Source organism: Anastrepha obliqua, chromosome 4 (assembly GCF_027943255.1).
Source record: "Anastrepha obliqua isolate idAnaObli1 chromosome 4, idAnaObli1_1.0, whole genome shotgun sequence".
In the NCBI taxonomy this organism is placed as follows: Eukaryota; Metazoa; Arthropoda; class Insecta; order Diptera; family Tephritidae; genus Anastrepha; species Anastrepha obliqua.
The window spans coordinates 33,153,941-33,175,803 of NC_072895.1; the positions used below are offsets into that span (position 1 = coordinate 33,153,941).

General features: G+C 35.3%; 3 protein-coding genes across 3 annotated transcripts; 1 reads left to right on the forward strand and 2 right to left on the reverse strand.

Moving 5' to 3' along the window:
• Nucleotides 1–6,940: 6,940 nt before the first annotated feature.
• Nucleotides 6,941–8,347, reverse strand: LOC129245432 (uncharacterized). The gene is made up of 2 exons (XM_054883593.1): nucleotides 7,543–8,347; nucleotides 6,941–7,437 (listed from the first exon to the last, which is right to left on the reverse strand). Exons 1-2 carry the CDS (start codon nucleotides 8,217–8,219, stop codon nucleotides 7,365–7,367), a joined length of 750 nt encoding a protein of 249 aa, XP_054739568.1. The 5' UTR covers nucleotides 8,220–8,347; the 3' UTR covers nucleotides 6,941–7,364.
• A 6,463-nt stretch (nucleotides 8,348–14,810) lies between these two features.
• On the reverse strand, nucleotides 14,811–17,425 carry LOC129245431 (uncharacterized). The gene is made up of 4 exons (XM_054883592.1): nucleotides 16,797–17,425; nucleotides 16,418–16,708; nucleotides 15,885–16,109; nucleotides 14,811–15,821 (listed from the first exon to the last, which is right to left on the reverse strand). Exons 1-4 carry the CDS (start codon nucleotides 17,052–17,054, stop codon nucleotides 15,234–15,236), a joined length of 1,362 nt encoding a protein of 453 aa, XP_054739567.1. The 5' UTR covers nucleotides 17,055–17,425; the 3' UTR covers nucleotides 14,811–15,233.
• A 239-nt stretch (nucleotides 17,426–17,664) lies between these two features.
• Nucleotides 17,665–18,587, forward strand: LOC129245433 (adenylate kinase isoenzyme 6 homolog). Its single transcript, XM_054883594.1, has 3 exons — nucleotides 17,665–17,855; nucleotides 17,975–18,126; nucleotides 18,185–18,587. Exons 1-3 carry the CDS (start codon nucleotides 17,804–17,806, stop codon nucleotides 18,512–18,514), a joined length of 534 nt encoding a protein of 177 aa, XP_054739569.1. The 5' UTR covers nucleotides 17,665–17,803; the 3' UTR covers nucleotides 18,515–18,587.
• The last annotated feature ends 3,276 nt before the right edge of the window (nucleotides 18,588–21,863 follow it).

Sequence of the window (21,863 nt, forward strand, 5' to 3'; positions counted from 1 at the left end):
GAGTCAACTTTGATTTTGTCATTTTCGCTTATCCTGATTTTTTTTTAATTTTTATCTGTTAATTGTTTATTATAACCCCATATGTCAAGTTCCAAGCTATGGTCCTTCTCAAATTCCTCAGTGGCTTCATTTTCCGTAATCGTTTATTGCGTGCTCATCACGTAATGGTTTATATGTATGTATGTATGTATGTTTAAGTGAATAATTTCAATTTGGCAGTCGCACAGTGCGGCCGATTCCCAAAAAGCTGGCCAAAAGTTGAAAAAAAGTTTCTAGATAGAGTTTTTTTTGTCTTTGGGTTGGCTACAGTAATGCCTTGAGTATTGAAAACCGTTCATAGCAACGTCCTGTACCCTAAGTATTCTCTGTATTTTCAGTCGCAACGTGGCCTTCGTTTGAGCATCGTATTACTGTCGATGAATAGTGAAAGTTGTACACATTTGAAAGATTTTGTAATGGAGTAAATTGAACAAAACCAAATGGAATCATCTTCGGAAGGTTAGTAAAATACGAGAAATCTTTAGTACATATCAATACCTCGACACAAAATTTTTAGCTGCAGCAATACGTAGATACATTTTTTGCAATTTTTTTTATAAAATTTGAGTTTTCAAACTGTATAGTAATACAACGCCGTCATATGCTGCTTTGAAACCTATTAAAGGTTACTCAAAAAAGTAATGGTTACTGAATAAAACAAGATTCAGCTGCCACCACTTGCTACCTTGTGACCCCGAAAACATATAAATTTACATGCATCTTGATTATGTTCTTGAATATACGCTATTTCACGTGAGGGGGTGGCCAATAGGGGTGGAAGGGGGTGGATTTTCAAAATTTTAAAATCCAGTTCGTAATCAGCGACCCCGACAACCCCCGAGTAAGAAATTTTGAATCAATTACTTAATTTTTTGAGTTTTGACCAGCTTTTCGGGAATCGGCCGCACTGTGAGTCGGGTCGCCAAAAAGGAAGCACCTTAAATCGCGGATCCAATGCAGTAGCAATCGTCCAGGACGATTACTGCTCAAGTTTACTCGCGTGTACTCGTAAAAAACACGTTGCTTAGCAGTGTTACTATACAATACAATACAATATATACAATTTTTTGTATTGTATCGAAGACGTAAATGGCATGCAGATGGCGCTATCATAATCAGATTACGGCCACCAGTCTGCGATTTGGTGAAATGTAATCCTTCTTATATAGCTTATTTTAACAGATTTTTCAGTTCACCAAACGCATCGATACAAAGCATCATTCATTAATGAACGATGCATCGATATTTTGCGGGTCTCAAGATGGATGTTAAAATATCGATATTTGTGAACGATTCGCCGATGTTTGCAAACATCGATGTTGAATTGGCATCTCTAATCGTATGATATATTCTGATGCAAAAATATAGAAGACATCATGGGTCGGAAATGTGGGCATGGGTGAAGAATAGCGACTCTTGGCTACGGAAAAAACAAAAATGTGGGCTTGGTTCGACTTTTTAAAGTGGCATACCTATGTATATAAGATTTCTTACGTAAATAAAGGCGGGAATTTAGAACAATGTATATTGGAAAATTTTTTGCAAACTATAATGTTTTTATTAATAAAACTTGGTGGAGATGTTAGTGAGGTGTTAAGAAACACTCTTTATTACTCCAAATTATTCGGGAAATAATAATTTCATAATTATTTGCCTTCAAAATTCCCTTTGGAACTTCACTATAATTTGCTACATTACACTATATATTTTTTAACACTTCACTAAAATTCACCAAATATACAATCACACGCGTGTTTTTACTGATTTTTATGCTTATAATCGAATTATTTTTATTAAAATTAAATGCAAATTCATTTGTCCATGGAATCACTTTCCAATTTTGAACGGGAATAAGAAGAAGATTGGAATGGCAACAGTATGGTGTTGCCGGATGCCTGCAAATGAAACAAAAATATGAACAAAAATTAAGTACTTAAGTTTAGTGTTTATGATGGGGATGGGTGTTATTGTGCCTCCTTATCACATACATGCATAAGATGTTGTTTTAATTTTGGGTTCAATGGTTTTAACACGGAAAGGAGTTCTACGCAAAAATATTGTGGATTGCGTAGCCGGAGTTGGACTGATGAGGGTTATTTTTTTGAAGCGTGGCCGAAGGCCGATAAGGAGTTTTACGCAAAAATACTGTGTTAATTAACTTAATTTAATTTTAATTACTATATGATTTTTTGTGATACGCTTAATATCATTGTTTTTATGTTTAGATGAGTTGTATATTTTTATTTTCAAAAATATTTCTCAATTTTAAATTACAGCAAAAAAAATACTGCAGTTTTACAATGAACCCTCCCCCTGAGCATCCCTGCATATGAACTTCGTTTTTATTTCAGGCGTATGGCAACACCAACTTTTCGCTAAATTAGAAAACTTTAACATTAAATTACTTTAAAACTATAAGCCTCCGGCAGGTTCGGTTTTCAGTTTTAAGATGGGGATACACCCCTCTATTCCCCCCTTTTAACCGTTTTTTCCAAAGCGATATACATTATACTAAAGTTATCCCTAAATAAATAACATTGGTACTAGAGGGAGAGGGGAAAAGGTGGAAATTTAAAAATTCTAAAATGCCAAACTAAAAAAAATATCTGCCGTTCGGAGTCGGCTTGAAACTGTAGGTCCCTCCATTTGTGGAATAACATCAAGACGTACGCCACAAATATGTCGAAGAGTTCGACCAAACACCCAAAATATTTTTTATTAAAAAAGGCTGAATTAGGTTATGTTAGGTTGAGTGACTGCAAAATTAATTCTATTTGAAAACAGGTTGTTTAAAAAAAAAAAAATTATTTCGTTATTTAATTATTCATAATTAAATTATAATACAAAAGGCACTATTAGTTAAGACTATCGGCCTAATTACCTTTCATTTGATATATAACATTATATATTTATGTATGTTAAAATTTCTTAAAAAATTGTATTTTATTCGAGTCAAAGAGTACAAGAAGGGGCCTAGAACACTTCCTTGTGGTATACCTGCTGCGCGAAGGTTTGTGGTTTCGTTGTTTACTTTAACAAGAAAATGTCAATTTTGCAAGTATGATTTTATGAGCATATAACAGTTATTCACGCAATTAGAGCAGGTATACCACAAGGAAGTGTTCTAGGCCCCGTTTTGAACACTTTGTTCACGGCAGACCTGCCACTATCAAAGAACACATATACAGCCACGTATGCAGATGATACTGTCGTCATGGCCAGGAGTACCCGTGCCTCAATTGCTTCTGATTACCTACAAGAAAACCTTAACAGTGTTAGCGACTAGATGAAAAAATGGCGCATAAAAGCTAACGAAAGCAAATCGGCGCAGATAACATTCACACTTCGAAATGGCTAATGTCCTGCCGTATCTCTTAACAGCGTTCCAAAACCTCAAACAAATAATGCCAAATATTTAGGTATTCTATTAGACCGGCGTCGGTTCGCCGGAGCCCGCCGTAGCCGAATGGGTTGGTGCGTGACTAACATTCGGATTTCAGAGAGAGAACGTTGGTGCTAATCTCGGTGAAAGAACAAAATGCAGGAAAATTTTTGTCTAATAGCGGTCGGCCCTCGGCAGGCAATGGCAAACCTCCTCATAAAAATATCTGCCGTTCGGAATCGCCTTGAAACTGTAGGTCCCTCCATTTGTGGAACAACATCAAGACGCACACCACAAATAGGAGGAGGAGCTTCGGCCAAACACACAAAAAGGGTGTACGCGCCAATTAAATATATATAATTGCCGACAATTCAGCACTTACACTAGACAATAAGGTGCTTATCTACAAATCTATTCTGAAACCGATATGGACGTATGGCGTTCAATTATGGGGCTCAGCTGCAAAATCAAATCTAGAAATTATACAAAGATTTCAGTCAAAGGTGCTCCGCATGTGTGCCAATGCGCCATGGTTTGTACGAAACGACATATTGCACCGTGACCTAAAAGTAACGACAGTTTTCGAAGAAATAAACAACCTCAGCCAGAGATACAAGAACCGACTTGCCACTCATCCGAATAAGCGAGCAAATAACCTTTTCAAGATTAAAAATGTCAGCCCAACGATTTAATGCAAACATTTAAAACGTAATACACGTAAATGCAAAAGTTATAAAATTGTATAATATATATGTATGTATGTTATATGATGTTCATTCTTAAGTAACTAATCCACCACTGGGAGTTCTAACTCTAAGTTATTCTTCTTTAAATTGTAGGTAAAAATAGTACTTATTATTATTGTTATGACAGATTGTATGAAATAAATGGAGATCTCAAAAAAAATCGAGTCCGGTCGCAAGCCCACCAACGACAGCGGAAGGGAAAATCAGTGTATAATAATGATATGAAATTTTTTACAAAAAATTGTACGGAGATGGATAATAGTCTAATTCCCACAAAAATTTAGTGGAAAAAAGAGGTTGTCTGTAAAGTCGGTTTACTGACGATAGTTTAACGTGATAACGTCATAAGAAAATACTGACTGAATGGTTGCATTTTTCAAAAGAAAATTTTAATTTTATTTGTTTGATAGATATTTTGTATGGATATAGAGAATGAGTTAACTTTAATATAACATAACATAACATAACATAACATAACATACCATAACATAACATAACATACCATAACATAACATAACATAACATAACATAACATAACATAACATAACATAACATAACATAACATAACATAACATAACATAACATAACATAACATAACATAACATAACATAACATAACATAACATAACATAACATAACATAACATAACATCACATAACATAACATAACATAACATAACATAACATAACATAACATAACATAACATAACATAACATAACATCACATAACATAACATAACATAACATAACATAACATAACATAACATAACATAACATAACATAACATAACATAACATAACATAACATAACATAACATCACATAACATAACATAACATAACATAACATAACATAACACAACATAACATAACATAACATAACATAACATAACATAACATAACATAACATAACATAACATAACAAAACATAACATAACATAACATAACATAACATAACATAACATAACATAACATAACATAACATAACATAACATAACATAACATAACATAACATAACATAACATAACATAACATAACATAACATAACATAACATAACATAACATAACATAACATAACATAACATAACATAACATAATATAACATAACATAACATAACATAACATAACATAACATAACATAACATAACATAACATAACATAACATAACATAACATAACATAACATAACATAACATAACAAAACATAACATAACATAATATAACATAACATAACATAACATAACATAACATAACATAACGTAACATAACATAACATAACATAACATAACATAACATAACATAACATAACATAACATAACATAACATAACATAACATAACATAACATAACATAACATAACATAACATAACATAACATAACATAACATACCATAACATGCTGCTCAAGCAAGGTAACGACGCATGAGCAAGATAACGACGCATTTTTTGGTGCGTCCAGCCGGCTACATAGAATTATAAGACGTTATCACGTCAAAAAATAATAATAACATTACAACAACAGGTATTATTAACAAACTTGGTTTTATTTTAAATTCTTCAAGTGAATCAAATTAATAATAATCAATAAGAAGGCATATGCAAATACAAATGCGTGAATTTATATATGTACATATGCGCATATACATACACATATACGCTCACTTAAGTAGGAGAGAGCAAGATGTCGAACGTTGCCTTTCGTTTGCTTTGTTTGCTTTGTCGTTCGTTCCGCGCTTTCGCTTGCAGTTCATTCAAGGTAACGGCAATGAGCAAGGTAACGACAAATGAGCAAGGTAACGGCAATGAGCAACGTAACACTAATGAGCAAGGTAACGTCAATGAGCAAGGTAACACTAATGAGCAAGGTAACGACACATTTTTTCGTGCGTGCAGCCTGTTAAATCGAATTATAAGACGTTATCACGTCAAAAATGTTGATGCAGTTTTATTTGAAACCTTTTCCTAATCAAAATAAATTGAAAAAAGTCGATTCTTTAATATAAAATAACAAAATTAAAGGGAAAAATTCGAAAACAGCGTTAACTAAAGTAAATACAGTACAAAAATAACTTACTTTGGTGATAAAACTTTACTTTGCTACCCCTTTATATAGGTTTGGTAAAAAGAAATCCATTATTTTTGCGTAAAATTTGCGCAAATATTTTAAAACTGCTTTATTGTCGATATTTAGCTATTGGGTGATGCTACGACTACTAACATCTCGCTCATTTTTGATTATTTCTGTGATTTTATGGACATTTTCGACAATTTCTTTAACATCAAAAATGAACGGAATCGACGCAACCAAAATTGCACGTAATTAACTGTGACAGCATCGACACCATAAACACCATTCAGAATTTCAGCGGCGCGGCTTGCATTTTCGCTCTTATTAAAGAAAAACTATAAAATGCACCGAATTTTCATTTTGTTGACTTCAATTGTTAACACCCCGTCACCCTGTAATTCACAACTGAATGGCACAAACAAAAAACTGCAAATTAATTATTTTAGTGTGAAATGCCACCTTGGCAACGAGCATAAACTTTGAATTGTTTGATCAATACTTTACGAGATATCGATCAGAACAGCCATTTACCGAGAAAATAATGGATTTCTTTTTCCCCCAAACTAACATGTTTGGAATATGAACAAAATCGGGATATATGTAAATACGATTTTTACAAACATCTCGCCAAATCGAACTTAAGCTTATCAAAAGAGGATGCGTTCGTTGTGTTATTTAGGAACAAAATAAAAATTCATTTCAGTTTCAATAAAATATACGCATTTATTTCAGGCCATTTAAATAGGAATCAAGTTTCGCTTAGATTAAAAATCATTAATTCGGTCAGTCGCGTCTCACATAACGCTGTGTTAAAAATTATACAATATTGAAATAAAAACATTGTAATACAGAGTATGTAAATGCTCTTTTTGAAAATTTGATTAAATACATATGCATATGTATGTATGTATGTATGTATGTATAATATTATAATAAATTAATTAATGTATACTCGCAGTAAAGAGGAACTATGTGTTATTATTAGAGACATACGCTTCTTGGTCGGACTTCCAAGCAAGCGAGTCTACTTTGATTGCAACATTTTTGTTTGTGTTTGCAGACTAGATACTCGTATATGACGTTAATATGTATGTAAATTTACTCGTGCCCTTTTAACGGATATCCACCATCAAAGGTCTACACAGAGTTGCAGTTTATATTTTCGATTGCACAATATCCACTGCTACCACCTCTAAGGTAACTGGTATAACTAAAACGAAACATAACATGGATTAATTCAAGTTTTTGTAATGCAATGTTGTAAAAATGCAAATTTTCTACAAATAAAAAACGTTTTATTTGGCCACAAACTTACACATTCGAAAAATACTCCGAAAATGAGGGCAAAGCATTTGGAGCGTTGTTGCCAGTGTTAGCATTCTCTTTGCCCTCTTCGTTGATGTCATGGTAGCTATCATTTTCAATATATGTAAAGCCTGTGGTAGAGTAAGTTGGCGGTCGGGGCTCAGAGATGTTTGCTTCCGTTGGGGCGATTTGAACGCTACAATTGAGAGACTGCTGTTCGTATGCAAATTCTTTGTTGCAATAACCGAATACTTCTGCCTCTGCAACACTCTTCTCCTCGTCTATTGACGATGTGTTGTTGTCGCTGTCATTACATGTTGGAGCAGTATCATCGAAGCGCCAGCCATTGCCATCAACCACATATCCAAGGCGTTGCAAGTAGTCGGCAACGGTTTTTTCCGATAAATTAATAATTTCCGCAATCCTTCTAGTTGTGAAAAGAGGATTTCTTTCAATTAACATTTTGACTTTATCACTATCTGCGACACCTGGACGCCCAGTGCGTTGCCCGTCAACGCAGCTTGTGTCGCCCTTTCGAAATTTTGAAAACCAAATTTGTACCACACGCTCACTAACAGCATCATCACCATATACTGCACAAATTTTCCGTTTCGTATCTGTGGCCGTTTTATTTTTACGGAAATAGAAAAGCATCAAACAACGTAAATATTCTTTTTTCTTTTCCATATTTTACAATTAGCTATGGCTCTATGGCTATGCTCTGCGGTAGCAATAAAAAGTGAAATGTTATTTTAGAATGATTGTGGCTGAGATGAAATACGCCAAACAACTGATTCGAAAAATTAAGATTTCGTTCTTGCTAGCCCGTTTCTCGATATCATTGTAATTAGTAAAAAAGCAAGATTACTTTTTTTCTACCCTTATCTACATACATAATTCTGTCTGAGTTTATGTTGGGAGTACATGAGCACGTACCTGCTTTTGTGTCTCTTTTTTAAATCATAAACAATACCCATGTGGTAAGATTGTGTAAAATGTGACGGTGGAAGGGGTAGGTCGTTAGCCAGCCTGGCTGACTGGCAGGCAGGAATACAATTATGTATGTAAAAAACACCCCTGCGAGAGATGAGAGCAATTTTTTTGTGTTTATGCACGGGGGTTCGTCTTGGGTGAAACTTATGGAAACAACCCTGAATAACTTCAATTGATAAGCGGTGGTGACTTACACAGAATCCGCGAGTGTGGATGAGGATAAAAAAATGCAAAAATCGCGATAATTAATTTCTTTTCAATGCCTTGGAACAAAAATTGATGAAATTTCCTTTGAATACGCACTTTTTATTCGTATGTGTGTACACGTATATGTGCATATGTACGCGTGTGTATATTTAATTTAAATCCATAGCAGAAGAAATAGAGTAGAGAAATGAAAATGTAAAAATTTTAGAAACTTTTTTGTACTTTAAACATAATTCAAAAGCCAAATTTTTTATGTCTGTCATTTGAGTGTGGAAGCAGAAAAAAATGTATTTGTGGGTAAGGAGATTTAAGGGCGTTTTGCATAGAATTGCTATAAACACATACACATAATTTTGAATTGATTCCGTAAAATAAATAATTCACTGACTAAAAATTTTAATTAATTTTCTGGAATTTAAATAAGCAAAATGTGGTTAGTTAAACATGAAAGGATGTTAAAGTGAAATAGAGGATAAACAAGTTTCTTAACATAAGTGTGTGAAATTACCTATTAATGTGCCCTCAAAAACCCACTCATCCAACACATCTCTCCACATAGGCCCACCCCGTCGAAATGGTACGTTTCTTGGGCCTACTATTAGATCAGATGAGGCAGGGCTTGATAAACTATATATATATATATATATATATATATAATTGGCGCGTACACCCTTTTTGGGTGTTTGGCCGAGCTCCTCCTCCTATTTGTGGTGTGCGTCTTGATGTTGTTCCACAAATGGAGTGACCTACAGTTTCAACCCGACACCGAACGGCAGATATTTTTATGAGGAGCTTTTTCATGGCAGAAATACACTCGGAGGTTTGCCATTGCCTGCCGAGGGGCGACCGCTATTAGAAAAATGTTTTTTTTTTATTAATTTTAGTTTCACCGAGATTCGAACCAACGTTCTCTCTGTGAATTCCGAATGGTAATCACGCACCAACCCATTCGGCTAAGGCGGGCTTGATAAGCTACTATTACATTTATTGTGATATTCTTCATAAATTAGGATACAGTCACCATAATTTTAGCGCTTCTCTAGGATAGTCGGATAGTCGTTTACTACATAACACAATGAAATTTTTGAAGTGAAAACTTCTTTAGAATCGTTGGGAGTGATTTGAGAAAAAGTGAAACGAAAAAGCGACCCTCTTGGCTACGAAGCGTTATATTATATGTTGATATAAACGTAGCGACGAACTAAATAACTTTTAGGCCAGCGCCGACAGCATGGCGCGATAGCCGAGCGGTTAGCAATGTGAGCTTCCGATCCAAAATCCTTGGTTCGAATCACAAGAAAAAAAATTTTTTTATACAGTTATTTTATTTTATTTTATATGTTTATGAGGAGCTTTTTTTCATGGCAGAAATACACTCGGTGTTTTGCCATTGCCTGCTGAGGGGTGAGCGCTATTAGAAAAATAGTTTTCCTTAATTTTGGTGTTTTCACCGAGATTCGAACTGACGTTCTCTCTGTGAATTCTGAATAGTAGTCACGCACCAACCCATTCGGCTACGGCGTTTGTTTAATTTTACTGATGCAAAAATGAGGAAAATTATATGAATAAAGTTTGCTTACTGTTTACACATTTTCCAAAGGTGACGGAGAACCAAAAAAAAGTCGATTTTCAAACAAATACGAGTGCATATGTGTAATTGTGTTAGAGTTTCGGTCACGCCCCAGCAAAACCTGCGTGCATATGTGTTTGTAACATTCAAAAAAAGGTAATTGTGTTAGAGTTTCGGTCACGCAGGTTTTGCTGGGGACGCTCATAATAGCAACCGCGTGTGTATTTTTATATTCGTAAATATTTTCATTTTTAAATATTTACCGCAATTATGCCGAAAAATAATGCAGAAAAGTGTCGTGAATATCGACAGAAAAAAAAAATCAATAAATAGCATCACGGAATTCATTCACGAAAATTTAATAAAGTATACACCAGAAGTATCGCGGATACTTAGAAAAGATTACGATAAAGTTCCAATGATTTTAAGTGGTGATTTTAACGTAAATTTTGCATTGGACACAGCGGTTCCTTCAATTGACTTTCTCAATACAACATTCAATTTAAAAATGTGTAACAATCGCACTGAATCGACAACACGATCAAAAACAACAATTGACGCGGTATTTCAAAGATATGTTGACAACATCGAAACCAAAGCATTTGTATCATATTTTAGCTATCTTAAGCCACTCGTATCATTTGTTGAAATTGAAAACATTGAGGATGAATAATAATAAAATGAAGAAAATAAAATATGAACTTTATAGCAATATTATAATGAACCTATAATTATCCCGCTCCTAATGCTGCTTTCGTCTTATTCTCTATCAGTTTGTTTTACGGAAGGTTTCACTTCTATCGCGTCTAACCGTTAGACTGGTATTTTTTTTATCTAAAATTGAATTCGATTTTTTTTGGATGGATAATCAGTTTTATTGTACAACAAAGCGCAAATTTAAGTTGCTTCGAAGCATCGGCATTGGCATTTTCTTTTTGACGGTTGTAGAATTTTTCTTCCATATATTTCTTATTTATTTTTTAGTTTATACAATTATTATAAAGGGTGGTTAAGTTTCAAGGGCCGGTGTTGATTTTGAATAAAAAAAGAGATTGTCTGTAAAGTCGGTTTACTGACGATAGTTTAACGTGATAACGTCATAAGAAAATACTGATTGAATGGTTGCATTTTTTAAAAGAAAATTTTAATTTTATTTGTTTGATAGATATTTTGTATGGATATAGAGAATGAGTTAACATAACATAATATACTTTAACATAACATAACATAACATAACATAACATAACATAACATAACATAACATAACATAACATAACATAACATAACATAACATAACATAACATAACATAACATAACATAACATAACATAACATAACATAACATAACATAACATAACATAACATAACATAACGTAACATAACATAACATAACATAACATAACATAACATACCATAACATAACATAACATAACATGCTGTTCAAGCAAGGTAACGACGCATGAGCAAGATAACGACGCATTTTTTGGTGCGTGCAGCCGGCTACATAGAATTATAAGACGTTATCACGTCAAAAAATAATAATAACATTAAAACAACAGGTATTATTAACAAACTTGGTTTTATTTTAAATTCTTCAAGTAAATCAAATTAATAATAATCAATAAGAAGGCATATGCAAATACAAATACGTGGATTTATATATGTACATATGCGCATATACATACATATATACGCTCACTTAAGTAGGAGGGAGCAAGATGTCGAACGTTGCCGTTCGTTTGCTTTGTCGTTCGCTCCGCGCTTTCGCTTGCAGTTCATTCAAGGTAACAGCAATGAGCAAGGTAACGACACATGAGCAAGGTAACGGCAATGAGCAAGGTAACACTAATGAGCAAGGTAACGACACATTTTTTCGTGCGTGCAGCCTGTTAAATCGAATTATAAGACGTTATCAAAATTTTTTTTAGGAAATTAATCATTTCGCTTTATTATGATAATACTGGTATGGCTCCATTAGGTATGGAAGCAAATATCGGCCAAACGGCGGCACACCTCCATCCGATGGTCCAAATTTTCGATGACGCTGAGGCATGATTGAGGTTCTATGCCGTTAATGTGCCGAATTTTCTCATCCTTTAGCTCTTAAATTGTTGCAGGCTTATCGACGTACACCGTTTCTTTCAAATAACCCCAAAGAAAGAAGTCCAACGGTGTCAAATCACATGTTCTTGGCGGCCAATTGACATCGCCGCGACGTGAGATTATTCGGCCATCAAATTTTTCGCGCAAAAGAGCCATTGTTTCGTTAGCTGTGTGACAAGTGGCACCGTCCTGTTGAAACCACATATCGTCCACATCCATATCTTCCAATTCGGGCCATAAAAAGTTCGTTATCATCTCACGATAGCGAACACTAGTCACAGTAACTGCCTGACTGGCCTCATTTTGGAAAAATACGACCCAATGATGCCGCCGGCCTATAAACCGCACCAAACAGTCACTGTTGTTGTTGTAGCAGCATAAACATTTCCCATACTTGCATACGGGGAATGCTGCTGGAGTGGCAATCCTTGGCCGGATATAAGTCCGGGTCGTTTCGGTAACGTAGAACCGACTGCCGTGGAAACGGGTTACTCTTTGTGGGTGCATTGGTTTTTCGGCAATCACTCTTGGATTATTATTTGCCCAAATGCGACAATTCTGCTTATTGACGAATCCACTGAGGTGAAAATGTGCCTCATCACTGAAGATGATTTTGATTTTGATTTGAACGCCCGTTTTCATAATAAGCCTGAATAACTTTAACGCGTTGTTCGATTGTGTATCTTTCCATAGTTCCAAATTGAATTAGTCTGAAATTGAAAAAATGTCAAATGAAATGCAGAAAAAAACTTGACGTTTAGGTGTGGTTCACATTCAACATCGTCCCTTAAAATTTAACCACCCTTTATAAACTTACAAACTAACGCAGCACTAGCATCAGAGGCTTTCGGCTGGGTCTTCTTTCATATAAAAATATTGGTATGAAAGAAAAAACGCCACACCTCAGCGAAAAATGATCAAAAATCAACTGTAATTTGTGCTCACTTAAAACTTGCTCGAAGGTGCCACGCCCTCTTGTGCAATATCTAAAGATTTTCGCCTTTAGTGTGGCATTCGAAATTTATGTAACTGTATGAAATTTAAGTACCTCAGTATAAGCGGTTCCAGAGAAAAGGTATATGGAGGTTTCAGTTTGTATGGGAGCTGCTATGATGACCTCTGTCCAATACCTCCCACTTTATATGATGATTCTGATTAAAAACTTTTAAGTTTTGATGAAATTTTGTACAGTCTGAAACTTTGCGTTATATGGTTTTTGTTGTAGCATGAATTATATGAATGTGGTGTATATGAGAAGTAGTAGTGGTATGTAAATATGTATGTATGCACATACATAAAGGGTGTTTTTTTTAGAGGTTAGGTTTTCAAGATGAAATAAAACGTATATAATTTAATGTTATGGCCAAGAATTTAGCTTTATTATAAAGATAAGGGTTTGCCATTATGTTTTAAAAATGATTTCGGGCAAGTGGCCGCCGCGGCTGGCTCGAATAAATTCCAGCCGAGCGGCCCAATTTTCGACTACTTTTTGCAGCAATTGGGGCCGTATGTCAGCAATAACGCGCCCAATATTCTCTTCCAAGACGTCAATCGTCTCGGGCTTATCTGCGTAGACAAGCGACTTCACATAGCCCCACAAGAAATAGTCCAGCGGTGCTATATCGCACGATCTTGGAGGCCACGCCACAGGTCCACGACGTGAGATAATGCGCTCACCAAAAGTTTCCTTCAATAAATCGATTGTTGCGTTGGCTGTATGGCATGTAGCGCCGTCTTGTTGGAACCAAAGGTCGTCCACATCAACATCGTCCAATTCAGGCACGAAAAAGTCATTAATCATGGCTCTATAGCGCTCTCCATTGACTGTAACATTATGGCCGGCTTCATTTTTAAAGAAATATGGACCAATGATTCCCTCTGCCCATAGAGCACACCAAACAGTGACTTTTTGAGGATGTAACGGCGTCTCAGCAATGGCTTGTGGATTATGTTCACTCTAAATGCGACAATTTTGCTTATTGACATACCCATTCAACCAAAAGTGAGCTTCATCGCTGAACAAAAACCATTATTTTCGAACCGCGCGAACCGAACCATTATTTTCGTAATTAATTTGCACGATTTGCAAACGTTGTTCAGGTGTAAGTCTATTCATTATGAAATGGCAAACCAAACTGAGCATAAATCAAGTGACAGCTGTCAAAAAGACCATCTACGAAAAAATTTGTGCCAACTTGAAAACCTAACCTCTAATAAAAACACCCTTTATATACAAACAGATATTCATAAGCATGGAAAATTTCGAGAAAAATAAAGTCGCGACCTTAAACAAGCAAAGTTCTCCCCCCCATTCTGGATTCTGGACAGCAGGTGTGGAAAATTAACGAAGTGGTAAAAAAAAAAATACTCCCACAGGAGTAGGAAAAATTGAAACATACATCACAATTTGGTGGATGAAATCCATTGAATTTGTCACAGTTGTATGCGCAGCTCCTTTATTAATAGGTATTATTGTTCCAATTTTATTTATCGAAAGTTTGCTCGAGGTATTTATTAACAGTTCATAACTAGATTCAACTAAATAATGTAAATAATTTCAATTTCAACTTAAACTCTTCTTAATTCAAAGCTGTAAAGTAAATATATGTGGGTTGTGCTTAATATTATTGTCTTATACTAAATTTTAACAAAACGGCGCTTAAATTTAATAGTTTATTCTACCATTGGAACGGATTGCTTTGTACATGACGGTGGTTCTTTACAATTTTACTGCGGTACGAGTAGCGGCTAAAATATAGGGAAACACCAAATATTATCTAGACCTGCTAGACCTTCATATGTATGTATATGTATAATGCGCTCTGCCGACTAGTATTGAAATTCGAACTCAGGATGCAAAAATTTGAATTTCGCTATTTCCAAACTAAGCCACTTGCTATTCGTTTGATTGTGTGATTGTAATTCTCGCTGCAAGTGCTGCAAAGCATGAACAACTTGTACAATAAGCTCGTCATATTTTATATTTCCATCTGATGTGCGTGAAGTTTGCGTGGCATTCACGGCGGAGCCAAACCCAGAAGAGCTTGATAATGTCGAAGATGATGGGGCTATAGAGAGATCGATTGGCTGTATTTCCGCCAATAATAATTCATTTTTAATAACGTCCAAGTTTTTACAGTTCAAATCATAAGGCCTGCTGCTATTAGCATCTTGACTCCCATCGTAACTGTTCGCATCACTTGGACACGGTGTAATGGCGCTTAATGTAGTTGCGCGGCCGAAAAACGACTGATCGCTATTGATGGGATAAAGTGCCACGTGCTCATCAGTTTGCGGAGACAACTCTTCGCGAAACCGTTCATTTGCTGAGTTGCAATTTTCTGCTTGATAATTGTTTTTGCTGTGCAACGACAATAATTCATACCCTGTTATTTGCTCATTTGCGACCATTGCCATCTAGTATAAGATAAGGTGTATTTATATTACACAGTCAATACATTTAGTCAGTGCGATACTCACTGGTATTTCATTTTCATTAAAATTTACAGGTGTTTTGGCTTCCTTTATACCCAGCTCTTGCGCTGCTCTCTCTGCATAGTTGATATTAGCAACGGTACTTTCATTGGCATTTTGTTTGAGGCTAAAATTGAGTGGCTTCTCAATATACGCGTCCATTAGTGTGTTGTTATGTGCTCTTTCAAGGGAGTGGCCAGGAGTGATCAGAAAGGGATCGAGCGCATTCCACTGGAAAAATGAGAGTCGAAAAGTAGTATTTTTTTTTTATGAACTATCGTGAGATGCAAACACCAATAACAATAACAGTGCATAAAGCCGTCATATTAGGCACATACAAAGCAGCTTTACTAACGAAGCGCAGATATATTTTAACGGTTCGCTATACCTCTGGTGCGCAGCCCTTATTGGACTAATATTATTAGTGTATGTGATTCAAATAATCGTAACTGTTTGCTATATATGCAAATATTAATAATATTTTCCTACTCTTATGTGCAATACAATTAAGGGTAATTTTATTAGGTGCAAGTTTTTACCTTCTGCAAAATATCAGAGCTTTGTTCAGTTTTTGGATGTTTTTGGTTTGGATCTCCTTGTTGGTTTCGGTTTTGTTGTTGTTGTAGTTGGTGCCGCTGAAAGGCTGCTTTAATTTTAAATAGTTCTGAAGGCGGTTGTTGTCCGATTCGTGATGCAGGCGCTCTGCTGCCAGTGGCATTGTTACTACGACGTCGAGTCGATTTACGGTTTCTCAGAAAGCGATCTCTGCGGTCAACTAAAGCATTAACCTTCATATCATATATTTTCCCCATCAAATCTGGATGGCGGCGCTGAAATATAACAGGAAATTTAATATCAAAGTCGAATGCATTTTAATATTTTTTACAGATTAATTAAATGTTTATTGTTGTTTTTTACCTTAATATGCATGTGAAAATTGCCGGTAGATCTCACGCTACCACGATACACACGATCTGGTGGGCAGTTGCAACATTTCACCGTTACATTCTCACCGTCTTGTGTTTGTATTTCAAATAGTTCCCCATTGAGAATGTAAGGAATATGAATATTTCGTGGAAGCGAACTGATAGCCGTAGCGTTGTCAGAGAAAGTTGAAGTATCTGGAGCCATGTGTAGTTTGGATGGAGACATGCTACCTAAGAGGTTTAAAGACATTTTCAAAGCGTATCCCTCTTTAATTGATCTATTTTGGGATTCTGGCGATTGCTTCTTTGAATCCGTAATACCTCCACTTTGTTTTTGTTGGGAGAGTATTTAATACGCGTGGACTGTACGATCCGCACTAAACGAGAGCTACTTACGAAATGAAGTATTGACCAAATTTCATGTCTTGCACTTTGTGACCTTGAGCTACATATGCACATATGTATGTCCGTTGAGAATTATTGCATCTTCCATTCCAACAAAAAAATTATAATCAAAGAGAAACAACAGCACTTACTATAACATCACTTTTTCAGAGTTTTATTGCGGTTTCAATCCGAAAGATAGCGATCTAAAGTCGTTCATTATTGGAGTTTTTTGTATCACAATGATAACATGCACTTCTAATTGTACCTGTAATTTGGTCTAGAACTTCTTTTGAAAAGTTGACAAGTCCAAAAAGCTTTTAAACTCAAATAATCGTTTGAATAAGAAAAAATACAGATAATGTGGCCAATTAGTATTTAAAGCTGAAGTATTTATTTTGAGGAATTGCCGCATGATATGAGAGTGGTTTGTGTCTTAGCTGTTTGTTTATATTTCTATCCAAGGCGAATCCACATAAATCCATGAATTCGCTTTGGTTTATAGCTGCATCTGATATTTGACAATTTGCTGAAGGAAAACACGAGTTTGTGAAAATTTAAATTTATTTTACTCGCATAATAAGTGAAAGAGGTTGTTTCAGTTATTAACTGAAAATGGCCACAACTGACGAGAAAGTGGACGCTAAACCAAATATATTGGTCACAGGTATGAATGGAAACATATTACACACATAAGTATGCAAGATATTCTTTGCCGGCGCGGAACATGTGTCTTTTATTGGTGTAATAGTGTGCAATTTTTAATTACTTATTACCTATCATTAGGAACGCCTGGTGCGGGGAAGAAATATCTGTGCCAAAGGATAGCTGATCAATTAAAGATGAATTGGTTGGATTGCTCCAAAATTGCAAAGGAAAATAATTTTGTGGAAGAATATGATGATGAGTACGATTGCCCTATACTTGATGAGGACAAGGTATTTAATTATTTTGTTCAGTAATGCAGAAAAAGTTAATGCTCTTAATTTATCATAGCTCATGGACTATATGGAACCTTTCATGCAGCAAGGTGGAAATATTGTGGAATATCATGGCTGTGATTTTTTCCCAGAGCGTTGGTTCCATGCTGTTTTTGTTGTTACTTGCTCCAACACACTGCTATTCGACAGGCTGAAGGAGCGCGGATATAATGAAAAGAAGCTCAAGTCTAATATTGAATGTGAAATTTTTGGGACAGTGCTAGAAGAGGCTCGTGATTCATACAAACCAGAGATTGTGTTTGAATTAAAAGGCGATACTAAGCTGGATGCTGAACAAAGTCTAAAAACCATTAAGAATTGGTACAAAGCGTGGAAGCGAAAGTGAACTGTTGTATTTGAACATAAGTGTTTATAGGGACTAGATTAAGTAGAAAATAACAAACATAAATACAAAAATTGACGATAACGGTGAATAATGTACGTATATACACATGGTAGAAAAAGTCTGCGTTCACCCACTGTTATAAAGTATTAAAATAATTTAACGTGTTTATCTTAAAACTCTCAGTTATTTCTTTTCACTTATTTCAAAGAAAATTATTCGTAGAGAGTATGAACAAAATTTTTGGAGTTTGAGCTGCGTCGTGTTCAGATAACGGGATTGTAGTACAGTTACTTAAATAGGCTGAGCAGAAAAAGTGTGCGTTCATTTCGAATAGTGACGATTATTTGCATGGCAATTACGTTAAATTTAATTTTAAATCATTCATGTAGTTGACGCGGTTAAGAACAAATCTAAAGAGGGAAAAATTGATATTAGAAATACATTTTTTGTTACTATGGACCAAAGGCGAAAAGAAATAGATATTGGTGAAAGGAAAATCATTGTAAGTTTGTGGCAAAATAGTAAGAGCTATCGGGAAATCGGGAAAATTGTTTGGAGGCGATACTCCTCGGTCCAAAGAGTGATAAACAACTTCTAGCAAACGAATTGGTTGGAGTCTAAGCCTTGTTCTGAGCGTCCAAAAAACTGACGGAAAGAGAAGAACGCAACATAACTATTCTTGTGAAGTCTAATCCACGATTAACAGCAAGCCAAATTTCAAAAGACATAGAAGTAAAATACCAAAAGAAAGTACATCCAGATACAGTAAGAAACATTCTAAAAAGAATCGGATTTCACGGCAGAGTGGCCCGAAAACAACCCTTCATAGCGCGAGTAAATCGATTTAAGTCACCTGAGTTTTGGAATAGTGTGATTTTTTCAGATGAGAGCGAGTTTTGCATTTTCGGGATAAAAGGTCGTAAAATTATTTGAAGGAAAAACGGAACGGCACTTGGAAAGCAAAATCTGGTACTTACAGTAAAGCATGGGGGAGGAGCTGCCATGATATGGGGGTGTATGGCTAGTTCGGGCGTTGGAAATATATAGTTTATTGAGTCGATAATGAACAGACATGATTATCTCGATATTTTAAAAACGAATTTGAGAGAAAGTGCTATCAAACTGGGACTCGGTGAAAGATTTGTTTTCCAACAGGACAACGACCCGAAACACACAGCAGAGATTGTTAGGTTGTAGTTGTTGTATAATGTTCCAAAACAACTTCGCACACCCCCACCTGACCTTAACCCCATTGAGCACTTACGGGACGTTCTAGAAAAAAAAAAATACGAGAGCGTACAGTAACTAGCAAGGAAATGCTTAAGAACGCGCTTAAAGAGGAATGGGAAGCCATAAGTCCAGAAATAACAGCCAAACTAGTTGGATCAATGAAAAGACGCCTTCTAGAAGTCATAAAAAGGCGTGGATATCCAACTAGCTATTAATTTTAAAACATTTCTATGATCTTAAGCCTTTTATTTTATTATTATTGAAGTGAACGCAAACTTTTTCCGTTTAGTTTGAATGGCCTTTTTAATTTTATGTGATCTCATTTTAAATTTGATTTTGTTATTGGTAGCGAAATATGTGTGATAGTTAGGTTTAAGTGAACTAAATAAAACTCATTAAAAAAAATTTCTGAAATATTTATTGTTTTGAACTTTTTCTAATGCAAAGAATATTTGCATAGGTGAAGGCAGACTTTTTCTACTATGTGTATGTACATACGGTGACACACAGCCAAATGAGCATCAAGTTTTTCAACGAAATAATGATATTTGCTGAAAATAATGCACATTATTGATATGCTAGTTGGCAATAAAACATTTATTTTATAAAATAATGTATAAACAAAAATTATTTTGAATATTCACGATATATTGTACGGCACAAAAAACATAAAAAATTGAAAAGGCTACTACAGTCAAAATCATGCAGTCCTAAAAACATTGCTTATAGCTATTATCAAGGCGCATTTATTGAAGGTGATGGCACTAGACTAGCAACAATGTTTTGTACGTTTGATTGTCACGGCAAGGTATTGGCGAAGTAGAAACCAAAAAATTAATTTTCCTTGTTTTATTCTGTGCTTATAGCTACATGGCAGAGAACGTTAATGTATGCAGAATGTATTAATGTAGATATACCTCATGGAAGTAAGTATATGTGCATGACAATTTATGTGAAAAAAATATATTTCAAATGAAATAAAATTTATTGACTTATTTTTACTTATAAATCTAATCAAAACAATTAAAAAACAATAACAAAAACTTCATTTTTTTTTAACTTACAAAAATAAAAAATAAAATGAAAAAGTTTAATAGGAAATAATTATATGTGCATTTCACAATTTTCTCGCATTTCTTGCCGAAGTTCAATGATTTCAACTTATTTTTTTAAATTTAATAATTAATATGGTTGCCTTTGGCTGAAATAACTTTGTTTAAGCGAGTGGGCATTGAGTCGGCCAATTTTTCTAGCGTGGATTTGCTAATTTTTGCCCACTCAGCGACCACAGCATCCTTGAGGTGCACAATGGACTCAAACTGACGTCCATTTTTGTAAACCTTGGCAGAAAGTATGCCCCAAAGGTCCTCTATTGGATTAAGGTCAGGACTTAATGCTGGCCACTCTAAAACATTAATATTTCGTGATGAAAAAAACATTTTGGACAAGTTTGCAGTATGTATTGGAGCATTGTCCTGCTAAAAAGTCCACTTGTCAGGATAAAATGTTTCCGAATAATCAATGAGCTCTTGGTCAAGAAGCTGTATGTACATTTCCGCGTTGGTTCTTGTCGGAATAAAGCATATTCGGGACTTTCCGGCATATCCAAAGGCAGCCCTTACCATTAACGACCCTCCACCGAAGTTGCGTTTGTGACGGGTTTGTCGGGGCAGTCTTTTATCTTGCCAATACTTGTGGCAGCCATCTGGACCGTCTAAATTAAATTTTTTCTCGTCGGAAAAAACCACATTTCGGAACTCGTGAGTCCAAAATTTGTATTTTTCTGCGAATGCCAAGCGGGCCTTAAGGTGACGTGGTAGTAGCTTTGGTACAGGCTCTCGCAAAGCATATGACAGATTCTTATTTTCGCAAATTATTTGGTTGACTCGTCTCCTGGAAACGTTGAGGTTCAGATGGCTGCAAATTTCGCTGCAGGACATCTCTTTTTGGGCAGCAAGACGCCAAATCTCCCTTTTGGAGCGTTCTTTAAGAGACGTTGGTCGGCCGCTGCGCTTGCTTTTACCATAACTGGATGCATTTTTGCAAAAGTTTGCTATGGTGTTGATGTGACGATCTACGCGGGAAGAAATTTCTGCAATTGTTTTGCCACTTTCTCTCA